General features: G+C 36.3%; 1 protein-coding gene across 2 annotated transcripts in view; it reads right to left on the bottom strand.

The window, feature by feature from the left end:
- Positions 1–3,279: 3,279 nt before the first annotated feature.
- LOC131027772 (UDP-D-xylose:L-fucose alpha-1,3-D-xylosyltransferase MGP4) overlaps positions 3,280–18,981 on the bottom strand; it is a 54,741-nt gene continuing 39,039 nt past the window's right edge. Inside the window, exon 6 of one of the 2 annotated variants that reach the window (XM_057957857.2) lies at positions 3,280–3,858. In XM_057957857.2, coding sequence (XP_057813840.1) covers positions 3,643–3,858 — 216 coding nt within the window. In that variant the 3' untranslated portion in view covers positions 3,280–3,642. The remainder of the gene's footprint in view (positions 3,859–18,981) is intronic. The other variant, XM_057957858.2, reaches the window with a different exon arrangement.

Below are 18,981 nucleotides of genomic sequence, written 5' to 3' on the forward strand. Positions count from 1 at the left end.
TCACAAGCATATGTGATACGATCCTTTGTATTACGAGGTCATGTAATACATTCTATTATGAGAAATGTGATGCTTATTTCAATGTTTCCATAGGTCTCCAATTATCTTCCCTATCTAAGAGGGAATGTTGAAACTAAGTAGCTTCAGTAAGATAAATGATTGAATGAGAGACTTCATTTATCTCTCATTCAATCATCTACCTTATCGATGTAACTACAAGCTAATGGTAGACTTCATGATTGAATAAATAAACTTGTTATAATCATCCTTATATGCATTTCACATCAGATTGCACAGTTCGATACTTGAACATCATTATCATATATACTCGCTCATGCTATGACCATATTTCATATGCTATGGTTGAAATAAAACAGATCGGATAACTATAGTTATCATATTAATCTCATACCGATTTATTATCGGTTGTTAATATTAAATGATATTTGACTTGACCCAATTTGTTATCGGTTGTCAATATTATATAGCATTTGTCTTAACCCGATGGTTATCGGTAAAGCGCTTTATTGAAACGATGCCTATGAAACCAATCAAGACATGTCTTGATCAGGCATGTCAAGAGACATGTCCGATCAAGGCATGCCTTGATCGGTAGGCATTACATATATGTATATGCCTTGTGAAATGTTGTAGGATTGTCGAAATTAATTAATGTAATCTACATCAACCTGCAAATAAGAAGCAACGGTCAATAAAACATTAAAAGAATTTCTGAACTTCTACAACTTAGATTTGAACATAAATTTGAATAACATTTACAGATTGTTTTAAAATAATCAATTAAAATTCAATGTTAAATAGTTGAGAATAAGATTTTAAATTGTTGTTTTTATTGTTCATAATAATTAGATATCACATAAATCATATCATCAAAAATCATTTGAGAAAAAAGGTTAATGATTTTTCAATCTTAGAATACAGACAAGTAATGAGCCCATTTGATGAACAGATGTACAAAATTAAGAAAAATCCCAAAACTTATTAAGTACCTTTCACTTCAATGCGTGTATTACAGCACATAGATGCAGGTACAAATCTATAACAGCCAAGTAAGGGACAAATGACTTGTTTTCTGAAAGAGCGAATCCTATGGGGATACATTTTAGTCATTTTGATTACATGATAAAAGGTGATACAAAATTAATAAGGTTGATTGTTTGCTATTGTCATGCCACCAAATTGATATATCTAATCAGCAACCTGCATGCCTTGATCAGCAGACCCATCGAAGAAATTGTCTTACTACAGTAAGACTTCACAATTTCTTCCTATCACTTATCTCCTATGAGGGTAAATATTGCAGAACAGACTTCACAAACTCATCGCTTATCTTCTATGGTCAATAACACTGTAAACCTGATATCATAAGATCTGTGGTTAAGAGATTACGTATGATCTCCTCCAAGACATGAGCAAAGAACTAGTTAAGAATAATTAACAAGGCACAATATGAAGCAGCAGTTTAGTTATGCAATTGTCAAGAGGACACATTCCTTCCCAAAGGTCACCACTGTGAGGAAAGTCACAACCCTACACCCATGATCGAAAAGTATAAAAGCAGTATACCAAGCAATCAAGGGACTCAGATATTAAGCTTCGCTTAGAAATCGAATCCAGCGACCAAATATGTTTAATATTAGTTAACGAGCAAAAGGAAAATTTAAGTAGACATCACCCTCACCCTTCAAGAGAGGGTGACCACCTAAGGAGACACAACTCTTCAGCAACAAGAGAAGCATATTTAAGGAGGGAGGTGATTGAAGGAAGGGGAATGGGAAGAAAGGATATAATTCAGATCTGAAATAGTAAAAGGTATCCAATCAGAATTGAAACGTCTTCAGTGAACAATAAAAGAGGACATCGATCCAGACTGGAGAAAAAGCCATATCAAGTAAAAAGTGTGAATTAAGATTAGGCTCGTAGCAGCAGTCCTAGATTTATGATATCGAACTAGTAATAGCTTTGTTGATTATTTTATGAAGCAACCAGTCTCTGAGAAGAACATCAACAGACTCAGAGATCTGTAGCAGCCGATAAAGGAAAACACATTCCAAACTGACCTAAGATCATCAACTCCAAATAAATTCAGCAATCAGTGAAAGGAGATAACATCCAGATCAGATAGACATATAAGCACCAGATACATAATCGAGATCAGATTCTAGCTAATCCGATTCACATCTGTTATATCCAACATCTAGACAAAATTGAAGTCCAGTCCTAATAGGGGACATTACAGCTATTTCTACAAATTTGGACTTGTTAGGCAGCTGTTATAGCTCTCAAGAGTCAAAATAGAGAACCTGTCATACAATGGAAATGGATTAAATCAAGCATGCCAACTTTAATGACTTATACTACCTTGATTGTTTACAAAACACACTCAATTTGAATTACAGGCAGAGTTATGACCTTCCAAGTGAGATCATGAACATGACAGCTTGCATATCTCAAAATAAAACTGCACTGGATCTGATAAAAGGAATTTCCCCATCTCTAAATATATACATTTTGCGCCATCAATAAAAGCTCACTGGTTGACATGCAGTCATAGGTAAAGTCCAACTACTTCTCTAAGGGTCAAAAGAGAGCCCTAGATTCTCTTTCTACCATGTTTCCAAACCACCATCTGAGATACCAAAACAAAAACCACTACAAAAGAGAAGCAGATGCTGCTAAAGAACAAAGCCAGGTGGTCAGGATTTACTCTGCAACAGATATCGGAGACAAAATTGTTGAAATTGAGCACGAGACTGAATTCGTTGAAGTGGCACACCAAAAGCATCCAAAAAATGCAAACAAATACATCAAAGACAAAAACCCTTTTTGGAGCAAAAAATCACCCACCAAAATCAAACTAGTCCTCAAATGGTCAGAAATTGAAAAAAAACATGCAATTACCTGTGATTTGGGAAATTAAAAGGGAGTTTTATGCAATTATTCAGAAAAAAATGTGAAAAAGTCATTGTAGGCAACTTTTTGAGAAAATTAAAAAAAAAATGGAAAAAAAAATGGTAAACCTGATGATTCGTGAACAATTGCAATTAATCACAATTCTTTGCCAATTTTTACTTTTATGACATAAATATCAATTATTGTTATTTTTAATAATATAATATTAACAGATATTTTTTGAACTTGGAAAGAAGAATTGCCACACAGGAACTAATAATAGAAAGCTTGAAAGCTTGAAAGCCTCCATCCACAAGCAACGTAGAGAAAAACCCTTCCAAGGTCTACTTTATATTTACACATTAGTGACGCCTGCAAAATAACTTCTTAAGATTACTCTTCCTTGCAATCCAAACAAAAACAGCCCTGTCCAAAGGTTTTGAACACAAACCTTTATGCAAGATGTATTGTCGCTCTTATCACCCTCTTACGAGAAAGATAAACAGCAAACAAAAAGTTTGTAGTCTCACTAAATAAAATATTCCAGTTGCCTTCATTCTGTTAAAACTACAGAAAAAAGCGATTCACCTTTGGAAGAGATCTGGAAAGGAAACCATTGTTTGCTTGTAGCTCCGGATGAAAGGCTGACCAAAGAAATTGATCGATTTCCTATTTCAAGGACATTTGATTTTTTCAATATAATTATTACAACTCTTTCCATGTGGAATGTTACCTTGTAATATCTGACAAAGGTGACTCTCTGGCATGTTCATCCACTAGCCAAAGACCAAAATCATGAAACCGCTTGATTTTCTTATCAAAGCCTACAATGTAATTGTTATGAATAATAACATGTTTTCCTTCTGTTTCTTTCCGCCATGTTTCATTCTTGAAATATAAACCACCTGATGGGAATGCATATTGAGGTAAGAGATAAAGCCTCACCTGTAGCCACAGTAGATACTTTAAGGAATATTCAAAGATTAAATGACATTAAGACAATCTAGAAGGTACACCAAAAAAAATTCTACAATTTGTTAACCTCGACAGAGCCACTGAGCAACTGCTTTCTACTGAAAACTCAAACCTCAAACTTGAAAAATAAAGTTGCAAGAACCAGCTTTATTTATTTGCGATGGCATTCGACTTTATTTTCCTTCAGAATTTGACATATACAGGGAAAATATTTGTTTACTTAATCAGAGATATAGTGTTTCTACAGTCCATGATAATGCTTAAGCACGCTTTTGGATTTATTTGTGTAATATCTTTTTGTATCAACATTTCAGATCACACTCTATTATCAATGTTTTGTATTTTTGTATTCTTTTGTGTTTTCTAGTTAAAAAGTAAACAAAATTTCAGAAAATAAATCATCATACAAGGGAGCTGCCCCTCTCAAACACAGAGGAATGCCAAGTTGTTTCAAATGATAATCCCACATATGCAGTTGAATTTCTCACTATCCATTGGGTGAAGTATTTTGCAAAGGATTGAGGCAAAAAGATTGAGAATTTGAGTTCTCTAGGAAAGGTATTATAGAAAAAAAAATTGAGATTTGTTGTTGTCTTTTTCTTGTCCATGGACCAACTAATATAGCTGCATAGCTTTATAGCTATGTTACCATTTTGGGTTCAGGTTTGGTGGTTTGCTGACACTTTTTGTTCCACAGGTTAGGCATAACTGGGTTTATCATAATAACAATGTAAATATATTAAAAATAAGTGAATCTAAGTATATTAATAATAAACCTAATATGTAAATATAATATTATCAATGAATAAATAATAAATTATTTATAAATAATAAACATGTCTATATTATGAATTTTTAATATTTAACTTAATAAATATATTTGTTAATTAAAATTAATTAATTAAATTTTTTAAGTAAAAACTAAAAACAAAGCAAATGTAGGGAAACTGAGAATTAGACACAGTTGAAGACATGAAGAAATAATGGTTGCAAGTGTGGGTCCAAAGGTTGCACAGTTAAAGATTCAAAAATTTGTAGAGCATTGAGAAATATTGACATTCTTTTTATTTATTTTCTTCTTTGTTTTCACTTCACCTTTTCTTAAAAATAGTAATGCAGATTTAGAAACTCTCAAAAATTTATGAAAAAAAATTATAGAGATAACTGCACTAAAAAAATTTCTTTGTTTTTAATGCATTTATTAATTTCATTCTCTTCACCTAGGTTAACCTGTCACTTGACTTGGTTCAGATGAAAGATCAAAGAGCCTACACTTGGAGTTGGATGTTAGTTTAGCATGGATCTATTGAGGAGAATCAGGAGATTGTGCTTCATTGGTAAAACAATCTCATACCCCACTTATGGTCCACTTGATAGTGAATGATCTAATAGGTATCGTCCAACTGGTTTTCAAATTATTATTTTCTCATGTGCACGATTCTTGAGTTGTGGATGTTAGTTTTGAGGACTTGTTTGATATATTAGAAGCATGGTTATGTTTTTCATTGCCTCCTTATGTTTGAATTTTGAGCTATGGAGTCAATTCTAAGGACTAGTTTGAGGAGTTCATGTGTTCCATGGGGAGGCATCCCTGCCCCTGCAGCACACAAGCTCATCCCCCATGCCGTTTTGGGGACAGCAGAAAGTTTGGGTATGTCCCCTTGCCATCCCCCTCACCTGGAAAATTAGCAGAAATGTAGGAAATGTTTCTGAACCATGTAGGGATGCCTAGCCACCCCTGGGATGGTCAAGCATACCTCACAGCAGTAGTATAACAGCATAATAAACTTCAATAAATGCATTTTTTTTCCATTTCTGCACACCCTCTATCGTTGGGTTTTTCTCACATCTAACACCTTGTGCAACTTATCATTGCCTGCCCCTCAAACCATTAGGGTATCCACTCCCAAACCCCAATTATGGATCTCATGATTAATTTTATTGTTGTTTTATAGTTTATATTTTATACTGCTGTTATACTACTTTATTGAAGTTTATTACATTGCTATAATACTGTTGTTATGATTTGTTTATAAAGTGATAATGTTGTTATTAGTTATTGACATCTCTATCTTTCTCTCTCTCTATAAAAAGGGACCTTGGACTGACATCCCCAAAACACGTCCCCTGTCATGCCCATCCCTATCCCCAAAACGCAGTGGAATGTGAATGATTAGGCCGGGGTAGAATGTTGAGATTAGGCACACTATTCACCTTGCATATTCTACGGTCTAATGTCACTTATTGTTCATATATGGTTAATTATTTATGTATCTCCACTAATCATGGAGTGAGCAAGATGGGCACCCACATGAGGGTGAGGATATATGTAATTATTTGATTTTTTCCAATGACTTGAAAATATTATTCTAATGAAGCATTGATGAGGGGATTACATATTGGACTTTTAAGAGCATCTTCCCTTATTAGTGTGTGTAGGATGTAATTAATGCTTCATGAGGGAGTGCTAAGGAGTTGCATATACCAGTTTGGATGGTGGAAATTGAAGGTGCTTATGTAAAATATTTTTTCTATTTTTTATTCTAAGATGCTTGTGTAGAATATATCATGAAAAACATTTCCATGGCGTAGTGAGTTAATGGAGGCATGGGATATAAGATGTATGGAATGTTTTTTTCCAAGGTTATGTTGTTAGTTATCTTCAAAAGAGGCAAGAATGTTGATTAAAATGAAGCTCACATGGATATCCTATATATGTATTGTACCTATAGTTGTTACTATGTAATACATTGGATGTTATGTAATACGATTAGCTGCAGTTGCTATCCAAACTGATCTTGTTCACCGTGTTTGATTTGTCTCTGCCTGCAAGTCGTTTTAGTCTGATGTGATATGCTGTCTGTCAAACATTGATCTGTTTCTTACTTATAGTATTCTATCAGTGTATGCAGTCCGTTAATCTTTATGGATCAATATCAATTCACTGAGTGTGATATTGATCTTCCTTTTGGTCTGCCACCAGTTGTATATCCAACACGAGTCTAATATCCACGATCTATATATTTATGGATGCTTGTATGTTATTCGCACCTCTGATCTGCCATGTATTATCCAATACTGAGTGTTGTATATATATTCACCTCTTACCTTTATCGCTGTGTTATATTATCTTCACCAACTGCAGAAGATATTATAGAATGTAGTATATTGTATCAATTCCGTGTCGTATTGTCATTCCTTGTTCTTCAAAAATGAAACACACAATATATATGAAGCTCGACGGGTTTTATAGAAGACATGACTATCCTAAGAGACGCCAAGCCTCATATACTATGATGGTTTGTTATAGACCGATTAATATAATCGGTGATATGTTAAATCGAAATCATATTAGACAATCGGTTATAAACAACCGATGATTATAAACCATCCAAGCAACCCGATGACAAGGATGGAATCGGTTATGATTAATAATTAACATAATTAATAATATAACCGATATTAGTCAAATCATAGAGAATTATGTTTTGAACTAATACAATCATAATCAGCCAATAATCGAAATAGGTGGAATATAATAGAGCATAAATATTATAGGAAATACTATATGATTAATAGGTTTAAATATTATTGATTTATTGATCAAATGTGTAAGGCCGATAGGCCACTTACACATTTGATCTGCAGAATTGGGACCTAGGATTCTGACTGAAGCTACATCTTCAACATTTACAATAGGGGACATTACAATAGTATACAAGTTACAACAAAAAGCCCAAAGGTTGCAAGTTTTACTTTCAACTACAATATAAAAATACATAAACAAAAAAAGTTTCATTTTATTTCCTCCACATTTAGGGCGAATGGGGGTGTGGAGGCTGTTGGCATGTGAAGTTGATTTTCTTTATCCAAGATTGGTTGAACAGCATATGAAAAGTATCAATTCGTGCACCAAATAAAATAAAATCAATTGTTTTAAGGCTTTATCAAATGAAAGGGAGGATTTTCAGCATGCTATGAAAATCTAAAAGATTATAATAAATAAATATCTAGTCTTTGATACTTCTTTTTTATTTTATTCCAGGGTTCTATTATGTTGCCTGAACCCAGCAGCTTCAAGCAAGTAAATACATACTAAAGCATGCACTAAATAGTGCAAAAATTGCTCCCCAACATAAGCAAACACATTAACAACTAAATACAGCCATTATTAAAAAGAATAAGAAAATTAAATATTAGATAATCATAACTATAGGGCCATTTCCATGATCAACTAGCTCTTCTAATAAAGAGTCCATCTAATCCACTATACACATCAACACTATTTAAAATTCTTTTTTTGAAAAAGCCAAAACACCTACCATTGGGTGTTACTTGATTAAGGACTGGTATAGGTAGTTAGTAATAGGACAAGTACAAGATAGGTCAAGTCACATCAATCTCCATACTAACCAGGACCTGATTACCTACAGGCTTACAGCTATGATGCTCCTCTCTAAAGTCTAAACACAAACCATTTCAAAATATTGCAGCAAAGGTCAAGGATTTAAATTTTTATCTTAAAAAGAAAATTAAACTATTTATCGGTGGGAGTCAACACCACCACCTGCTTAGCTGATTGCATGCAGACACTATTTTTTAGGGGATGGCCAAACGTCCTCCAAACGGTTGGGGAACATCAAAAATGTCCCCAGCCATTGTGGGGATGGCTGGCCATCCCCTTTTGTATTCTGGGACATCCCCAAGTTTCCAAGATGTCCTCTAAGCATCCCCCCATCCCCAAAATGTTCCAAAAACGAGGACGCTCCAACACTTGCTAGGAACACGCCCTTGGGTTTCCCTGCTAAATGTTGTTTTATATGTCGTTAGGCTGCTGCAATTTCTATGAATTGATTTCTACAATATTTCTCTTTAAGGGTTAATATGGAAATACCTACATGTTTAGTAGTTGAGCTTCATTATAGTTTAATTGCTAAGGGGATCACCAGCACTTTGCCTAACATATGGTATCAAAACAGAAGGTCGTTTCATGATTCGAATGTGGTTGCATGTACTTGCACGTATTTGCTTGTTCTTGCATATGCTTGCATGCCATTGCAAGTAATATGGTGATTTGGTTCTAGGCATTCATCCACTTTTTATTTCTTAGCATGACAAGTTTGAGGTAATCTATTGGAAGGAAATGATTGATTATTAATCCTAGTATGGGTGAAATTTTGAAGTGTATTTGGTTTGATATTTTAGAAAACAGTATGGTGAACATTGGTAGAATGGCAAAGAGGTTCAATGGAATAAACTTTCAGCCTTAGAAGCTCAAGGTGGATGATCTTAGAGTTTGTCATGTGTTTGCATATTGCATGGTTATGACCTAAAGCTCCTATTTGGCAGTATGATTGGCATGGTGTATGTGTTCCTTTATCTTGAGATCATGTGTAGTGGAAGAGTATTAATGTTGGGTGTTTTCTTTTGGCTCCCTAGTCAAATGGAAAAGCATGAGCTCTACTGACTAACATCTAGAGTGCTTATGTTGGGTTCATGGTTATGTGGAAGCACAAGATGATAAGGCCATGGTTGCATGTGAGTTGTGGAGTTGGTCTTCTGATGACCTAGAAGCTCTTGGACAACCTGCTTACTCTATTTGCATGTTGCATGTATTTGATTATGGTTGTGGAACTGGTCATTTGGTGACCTATATTTCTTAGACAACCCCCTAGTCCTTTTAGATATTTGTAGATGCATGTTACAGATTCATGTTTGGATCTTTGGTTTTTGCAGATTTTCTATTTAAAATCTATGGTATGCTTACACATGATACTCCATCATTTCATGTTACAAATTTGTTATTTAGATTTGTGGGTTCCCAAATGTTTAAATGGGTTAAAATTTGCGTCAATGATTTTATAGGCTTTACACATTAATCAAAATCTAAGGTTTTGTAGATCTATGGAGAAACTATGTGACGAGTGTGACGAGGCAACAATCAGCTTGGATTAAATGGCTTTATATGGGAAAGCATTGCTACAACACTACATACCATATGTCCATTGGTATGCCACCTTTTGGAGAAAACTATGGCTATAATGCCCTTTCCTTTGTGGATTTGATTATTGCTTACCAGCAGAGTGCCAAGAGCATGAGACTTGGTTGCACAAAGCCAAGATATATTGAGTGTCTTCAAAGAAATCCTTGAATATGCTCAAAACCAACTAAAAATATATGCGGACCAGTATCATACAAAGAAAAATTTTGAGATGGGTGACATCGTTTTCTTAAGATTACAACCATATAGACAATCTTCTGTCAAGAATAATGGAGCTAAAAAGCCTAAACCCTATTTCTAGGGACCATACAATGTCATGAGGTGGATTAGTGAGGTGGCTTATGAGCTTAAGTTACCAAAACATAGCAAAATACACAATGTGTTTCATGTATCATGACTTAAAAAGGCATTGGTGTAGCATGTTAGTCCTATTGAGTTGCCTCCTTTAGATGATAAGGGCAATCTCATACTAGTTCTCAAAGCTATCCTGGATGTCAGAGAAAAGAATTTAAGGAACAAAACGATTATAAAGTATCTACTATGATGGAAGGGTCTATCCACAAAAGATGCTGCTAGGGAGGGTGCAAAGATTCTTGAGCATCCCAACTTGCAATCGCTTGAGGGCAAGCAATTATGGGAAGGACGGACTTTAATGTCCACTTTTTTGAACTACGTCCAATTAGAAGACCAGAAGCGTATTTTTATTTCCTGTAGGCTAAAGAGGGGGAGATTTGACAAGGGAATAATGTAATAATATTTTATTAAGTTATCCAAAAAGGTAATTTCAGTTATAAGTTTGGAAAAAGAATGCTTAATTTATTATTATTAAATTGGGGTCAAAGGTAAATGTTGGATACATGGCCAAAAAGGCAAATAAAATTTATAAGGTGGAAAAGGGGTGAATATTCAATTAAAAGAAATATTAATTGCCAAAAAGGTAATTAAAAATTATAAGTTGGAAAAAGGTGAATATTCAATTAAAAATAATTTTAATTATTTTTATGGTTGGATAGCAAAAAGAATAAAAAAGCAATTATTGGGTAAAGAAATTCATTTTATTAATTATTAATTTTCAGAAACCCCTTCTGTAGAGCTTTGGTTCAGCTTTTACCTTTGAGGATAAAAACCCTCACAGTTTTTTCAAGAATTGGAAGACGGAAACTTTCAGGTTCTAATTGTTGGCTTCATACAAGGGTCAAATTTGTGGTAATTCAAGAATTTGTGTGGAGATTGGAAAAGATTCTAAAAATATACATTTATTTATATTTTATTGTAGGTATCATTATGATTAAAATAAACTAGAATTTATTATTTTATTGGTTGGAGCAAATAAATGGTAACAGTCATACTATCTTATTAGCTGGGCATCCAAAAATTAAAGCAGAAGTCAGGAATTTGAGAATTCTCAGACCAAATACTAGCCGCCAATAGGGAGGGAGGGAATCAGGGGTCAAAGAAAGTTGTTTGTGGGGTCAAGGAAGTTCGTGGACCCCTTCCATATCCAATCAGCAGCCATCTACACATAGCTGCACCTTGCTAGACTGCCATAATATCCTAGGAAAGGGGGTGGGAATGTTACATTTGGCTAGAGAAGGATTCGTAGGAATAAACTAGTCACAGACCATTTAATATTTGAGAAAGACAAAAAAGAGGTATTTGTGTCTTTCTTGAAGGCAGTGTTTGGGATGCTTAGAGGGAGATCAGCAGCTTAATAAGCCAGAAATGGGGGTCGTGGGACCTGACCAAAGATAGCTTCACTCCTTTTAAAATTCATTCAAACTATTAAAAGGATTTGCAGCACTGTGGAGGTGACAAATTCGGCAATTCACTCATACTAGTTTTTATTATGTTATTTAAATTTCAATAGATATTATTTGAGTAGTGTTTTCTAATAATATTTTGTGAATACTTTATTCAATATGACGAGTATCTTTTGGCTTTAATAATAAACTTAATCAGCATTGTTTATTTTAATTTACAACTAATAAAACAAAAAAATAGAATTGTTGGAAAAATAAAATCTAAAAAATATTTCAGTGGAATTTGCCAGAAACTTTAAAAAGAATATTTTATTCCAAGAAATAGTGCCTAGCCCAATAGACTCTGATAGTGAATCCAAAAGATTTATGTGAGTCGGTTGCTGCTGAGAAGGCTGGAAATGCTGAGAAAGGTAGACATTTTGGGGCCAAAAACATTCACGACAGCTGTTGCACCTGAATAGAACGCTTTCATAGTCAATAAGTTGTTCCCAGTCAACACCATCCAGATCAACGATGATTCAATTAGCAATAGGATTCTTAAGTTCTAAAATGATGCAAATGCAGGCATAATTCAGAACTCTTTAGTGGAGTGTCATTTCACACACTGCCACATATTCCCCTATAGCACATCCCATTTTCTTGAGACAGTATTCATGGCAGCATTCACAAGGAAGGAGTAGCAATCCGACCCAGACAACTTCAATACCCAGAATATCTTTACTGGAGTTGAAAGGAGGAGACCAATTATTCATAAATAAACCAGATTTACCAGGACCCTACCCGAAGACTAGTCTCTTTCTTGCTTGTAAGAAAAGATTGTCATGAACTTTTAGCATCATCAGAATATTAACTGAAGCCATAGGGTTCTAGTTAGACTCAATCCAAGACTTGAGTCTTTTCAGGCATGGAAAGGACCTCATAAATGTGCAGATGTGAGCTTTCTTCAACGTTCAGGGTCTTTGTTCCATTTCATCAACAGTGAGGGAATCTTTGGGTGGCATCTCCATTTTTAATTAGCATCTATTTTCCCTTTTGGTTGAGAGAGAGTTGGTCTAGTTATAGTTTTGAATGCATGTTGTTGCAGGATAATTTTCAGATCAGGTCTATTCTTGGAGGAGTCATTTACCAGCACTTTGCTGTAATTGGGACTGGATGGAGGAGGAGATACAAATGAGAAGGCCATGACCTCTTCATGAACATAATGGAGGGACCAATCTGGAGATCCAGGATTTTATGGATTGAATGTACATTCAACTAAAGATCAACAGTTTTGAGATTTTTACTATCATTAATGTTTTTCCTGTCACTTGATTCATATGTTTGTTTTGGCAGAGGAGACATAAATGTGGAATCCAATCAAGAGTTGGGATACACCATAGATAGATCAATAGTTTGTATGGCCTGTATTTAGGAAGCATCAGAATAATAATAACCACAAGGCAAGGGAATCCACAAAGCACAACAGATAATGCTAAGCAATGTTAGTACTGGAGAAGGGAACGCTAAAATGAAAACATAAGGGTTGTGACGTATTCATACATCGCCCCATTGTAAATGGGGACCCCTGCTTTTTGCTTTCTAGGGTTAGTTTAGTTTGCTTAGTTGCCTGGTCTTGGCTATTAGTCTTTGCATTGAAGGGGTCGCCAAGGGGCTCATTAGGATAGCAGGCTCTGCTTGAGTTGAGGTGGGTCAGTAGGTAGTCCAGGTCGGAGTCTCTCTTCAAAGGGCCTTCTCTAGGTCAGGCCTTTGCTCTTGTTTCTAGGTTAAGTCTTGATTGAGTTTGACGAAGTCCTTATATCCTGCTACGAGTCTTGCCTTTTTGACCTATGTCTTTGAATTAAGGAAGTGAATGAAGGTTTGTGAGTGAGTATGATCAAGGATTTTCCCTTTGAGGTTTTGAGATTGGTCCAGTTGATGAATGATGAAGTTCTAGGCATTGATTGATGTGATACTGACCTATTTTGCCCTTAGAAATGCCTAACCAAGTCTACACTTGAAAATTTGTCAAGAATTTGAACATTTTAGAAAATTTCGCTCCTGACCCTTCCAAAGGGTCCAGAGCGAAATCCTTAGAAAGACCTAATTTGTCATTAAAGGCATTAATTTGACATCACCTTGAAGGCAAATGGACTTGATTAAGATGAAGGAAGAACCCAAAGGCCAAGTCTAAGACCAAAGTTGAGGTGAAAATGAGAAAATTTAGCCTAAAACATGAATTTCACTCCTGACCCTTCCAAAGGGTCCAAAGCGAAATTCCTAGATAGGTCCTATCCTTCCATAGGTACCTAAGCGAAATTGTTAAAATGCAATTTTCATTCAATGTTTTGGCTAGGCACTTCCTTAAGGTGGTTTGTTGGGGTGTCCTAAGGTGGGAACAATGTGAGAGAGGGTAAGGTTTGAGTGTTTGAGTGATATTTAAGGCTAATTCCCCAATTTCACTCCTGACCCTTCCAGAGGGTCCAAAGCGAATTTCCTTGGATCTCTCTTCTTGGTCCTAATTTGCATTATAAACCTTGTCCCTAGGGCGTTATTGAGAGAGTATTGATGTGTGCAATAAAGTCAAGTGATGAGAAGGTCAATAATTTGGGCATAATTGCAAATTTTGCTCCTGACCCTTCCAAAGGGTCCAGAGCGAAATTCCCTAAAAGACCTAGTTCTTCACCAAAGCCATTGAATGGTAGTCATGCATGGTGGAGAAAAGGATCAAAGATCAAGACTAAAGCAAGATGAGTGAAAATGAGGATGAGAATTGAGCCAAAAGGAGAATTTCGCTCCTGACCCTTCCAAAGGGTCTAGAGCGAATTTCTCCATAAAACATTATATCTTGCTCAAACCTTCAAACTAACTCATTCCCAAGTATTTTTTGAAGGCAAAAGACTTGTTTTTGATGATTAAAGGATGAGAAATGGAGTTTTGTGAAGGAAAATCAAGTAAAACATGAATTTCGCTCCTGACCCTTCCAAAGGGTCCAAAGCGAAATCCTTAGGATAGCTTATTTCCTCACCAAAAGCATTAAGTAGACACCACTTTGAGAGCAAGTTGACTTGATGGTGATAAAAGGAGATTTGACAAGTTAAATTCAAGGCAAAGAAGGAGAAAAGAAGTGTGAAATGAGCCTAAGGAAGAATTTTGCTCCTGACCCTTCCAAAGGGTCCAGAGCGAAATTTCTTAAAACACTATTTTCCTCCTTGTTGAGACCAAGAACCTTATCCCTATGGCGTAGTTGAGGGAAGATTGATGCATATTTGCCTTACAAGGTGGATTGGAGCAAAGGAAATGATGGAATTAAGACTAAATTGCAAATTTTGCTCCTGACCCTTCCAAAGGGTTCAGAGCGAAATTCCTAAAACCTCCTTTTGCTCCCAATTTTGTATCAAGCCTAGTGTTGATTGAGGTGGATTGAACTTAGAGGCATCCTTAGGCATGCATTTGAGTAAGTTGTGGTCACAAAATGTGAAGAATTTGTCCTAAAATGCAAATTTCGCTCCTGACCCTTCCAAAGGGTCCAGAGCGAAATTTCCTAAAACCTCTATTTGCTCCTTGTTGAGACCAAGATCTTGATTTCTAAGGCATGGTTGGGAAAGAATTGATATGTACTTGCCCTTGAAAAGTGATTTGAGGCAATGAAATGATAGAATTGAAGCTAAATCACAAATTTCACTCCTAACCCTTCCAAAGGGTCCAAAGCGAAATTCCTAGGAGGTCTAATGTTTCACCTAGGCCCTTTAGCAAAACCTATCTCTAAGCAATTTTGGAGGCAAGTGACTTAATCTTGATAAGGTAAGGGTGAGAGATGAAATTCTATGAAGGAAGATTGAGTAAAATGCAAATTTCGCTCCTGACCCTTCCAAAGGGTCCAGAGCGAATTTTCCTTGAGGCTTGTACCTTGCCCAAGGTCCAAAGCGAAATCCTTCTTTTAGGCCATTTTGGGGGTCAAATAAGTGATGTCTTCATGAGAGAGGGATCGAAAGGTGAAAATCAATGCAAATTGAAGTGAAAGGAAGAAATTCGCTCCTGACCCTTCCAAAGGGTCGAGAGCGAATTTCATTATAGGTCCTATCCCTAGAGAGGGTCCTGAGTGAATTTCATTCTAATGCCTTCTTGTTGATGATTTAAGGTGAGAAATATCATGTTAGAATGAATATATCATGTATAATTAATCATCCTTTGTTTGTTTTGCAAATCAACAAGACCGGGCTAGAAGGAAGAGCAGACAAGGAGGACCTATTCGAGTTTCATCATCACTAAGGACGCCTTGGATGCATGAGAAGGTACTCAAGGTGCTACTAAATTGAAGGACTTCGAATGATCAACAATTGCAAGCAATGTATTAGAACCAAACAAACGGGACTCAGACTCGGCTCGGACTCGGCAAGGCCGAATCGGACTTGGACTCGAGACTCGGAGTCATACTCGGCTAGACTCGGGAAAGTGAAAAACTCAAGAAATTTATAGATTTTAAAAGATTTAAAACTTGTTTCAGGCACCCTTTATTGAATACACCTTAAAAGCACAATAACATCATCAAACTCGGCTCATTTGATTACATACACAAGTATATAAACGCAAATTGTAGCTGAAGGAAATAACAAACATAGATATATAAATATTGTCAAATGTATACAATATTACAAAACTCATGGAATAAAAAATCCATGTCATCATATGATCATCATCAAATGTTTCATACAAATACCAAAGGTAAATACAACTACAAGCCTATGGCTCAGAGGAGCCAGCACGGCTACACCCTCCGGCCCCGGCCCCCTGCGAAGGCGTCTAAGGTAGGTCCTGGATGATTCGACAGCCATAGCCGCTCCCCATGACACCATGCCATGCTCACCAACATCAGGAACATCCGTGTCACTATCTGCCTCTGAATCTCCTATCTGTGCTCGTGCTCTTGGCTCCTCCTCTGCCATGGCTACAATCTTAGGCTCTATATCTACTTGGTCGATCCAATCAGTGTCAGACTCGAAGGTTAAATTTTCCCTACTTCTATCGACGCAGTTTCCCCCCATATTTTTCGACGGGGGTTTGGGGGCAACACCCCCAAGGTAGGGTCAAGGGCCAAAAAACTTATTATTTAATAAAGGCGTTGGGTGTTATTTTTCTATTGGCTGACATGTTGTAACTCTAATTTTTCTCATTCTCAGGCGGAGGTTGTAGTGAACAAAGACAAGACCATTCATTTTAAAAAAACATTTTAAAATGTTTTTTTTTTGTCATTTTACGTAACCCAGCCAGTAGCCGAGTTTCAGGCACTGGACTCGCCGAGTTTGGCGAGTTTTTGCCAAACTCGCCAACTCGGCGAGTCTGGCGAGTTTGCTTGCCAAACTCGGATGAGTCCGAGTCCGAGTTCGAGAGACTCGGCGAGCATGTCTCGAACTCGAACTCGCCGAGTCTAGCGATTTTCGTTTCTTTGGTTAGAACTATCCTCAAAGAAATCACAGGATGACAGAGAAGAAGGATCTTGTAAACATTTCAAAGCGATATAAGCTACCAGAGGAGGAGTGACTTGACCGTGAAGAGGATCGCCGAGTCTGGCGATTTTCGTTTCTCTGGTTAGAACTATCCTCAAAGAAATCACAAGATGACAGAGAAGAAGGATCTTGTAAACATTTCAAAGCGATATAAGCTACCAGAGGAGGAGTGACTTGACCGTGAAGAGGCCTCATCAAACACAAGAGGGTCAAGGAGAGGTACGTCATCCATCAAGAACATCAAGGACAGAGGAGGATCAACCAAGGTCAATGCAAGGGTACGTTGAAGAAGCAAATGTTTTCAGAAGAGTTAATCAAAGTTAGCTTCTCAGCATCACCAAATTGAGTATCAAAAGAGATATGAGCAGGTACCAGACAAGGTGGCATCCCAGTCATTGTTCCTCCAGTCAGATAGCTCCTGATGACACAAACTTCGAGGCACCCACCTCTGACATCTATTAGTCCATTCTCATGAAATGTAATTTTCTCATTGGCTAGAGGAGTTTGTTATAACAAACCCTAATTAGGGATTCTATCTTGTAATCCTAGCCATTCATTATAAATCAATCAGAGCCATCAAATTGTAAAGAGCACCCTATATAAAGCTCTGGCTCTTCATTTGTAAGGGTTAATAGTTAATAGTTGGTTAATAGCTAAGAGTAAGTAGCTAGAATAGTCAATAGAATAGCAAATAGAATAGAAGCTAGAATAGAATAGGAGGAAAAGGCAAGAAATTGTCGCCTAAATTGTAAATGAACTTCATTTTCATTGAAGTTATGGTGAAATGTGTCGTTTCTTTGCAATATGCATGGTCTCTTGTTGAATCTTCATTTTAGATGGTAAATAATTAGATTGAATGAAGGAAGTTATTGAATGCACTTGCGTGGAATCCGCCTAGTCCAAACCACTAGCCTCTTGCTGACTGTAAGTGCGCCCTGCGCGGTCAACTGGCATTGAATGAACTTAATCCCGAGTAGTTACGCATCTATTGTTCATGCATTAACTTGAATGGTGATCAGTGTCAGACGGTGTAACGATTTGAACATATTCGAAGCATCCCTTAGAAGATCGCACTGAGTTGGTGTTGAATTGTTCAGTTTGATGGTGAGACCTAGCCCAGTAGGACTCCACCTAGTCGTTCATCCATCTTCTTGCATTCTAGGTCCTAGAGTAGACTTTCTGAACCCCATGCTTTTGCCATTTCTTTATCTTCTAGCTAGTAGATAGGATTCAAGTTCCAGCAGATTAAACACTCAAGCAGTCGAATGTAAGTCCCCTTGTGATTCCAGCATAATCAGATCAGACCAAATTGAGCTTATCCACACGTAGAGACCCTACATACCAGAACCTTGGAGTCTTCTCAAATGATCTTTAGGCGAAATCTTCAGTATTCGAGGAAATTTTGTTGAAGAGAGGATAAGATACTTAAGGTATTTTATTTTGTGTTCGCATGTGCATAAAAAACACATCAACAGAACCCAAAGGCTGGGAACAATCATTTTACAGTATCTTAATTGTGCACATGAAAAACTAGGACCGGAACATATTTTGACTTGATCGTTATCCATCTTCAATGACTATATAACAGAGGAAAAAGTAACCCAATTTCGGGTTTCTAAAATTATATCAGCATACATCAGTAAAATTTGAAGGATTAAACAAAGTTACCTTATTATAAAATGAACAAATTCCCTACACAGTTGACTACACTATCATTTGGTTTAGGCACAGATTCAAATTTATCAGTTGTAGAAGTATTGTTATTTGGAAATAAGGGAAAATGATCTGTCTCTTGACTTTATGACTGATGCAATCAAGATTTAGTAAATATTCAAGCAATGGTATAGAA

The sequence above is a fragment of the Cryptomeria japonica genome, chromosome 5 (genome assembly GCF_030272615.1).
Source record: "Cryptomeria japonica chromosome 5, Sugi_1.0, whole genome shotgun sequence".
Classification (NCBI taxonomy): Eukaryota; Viridiplantae; Streptophyta; class Pinopsida; order Cupressales; family Cupressaceae; genus Cryptomeria; species Cryptomeria japonica.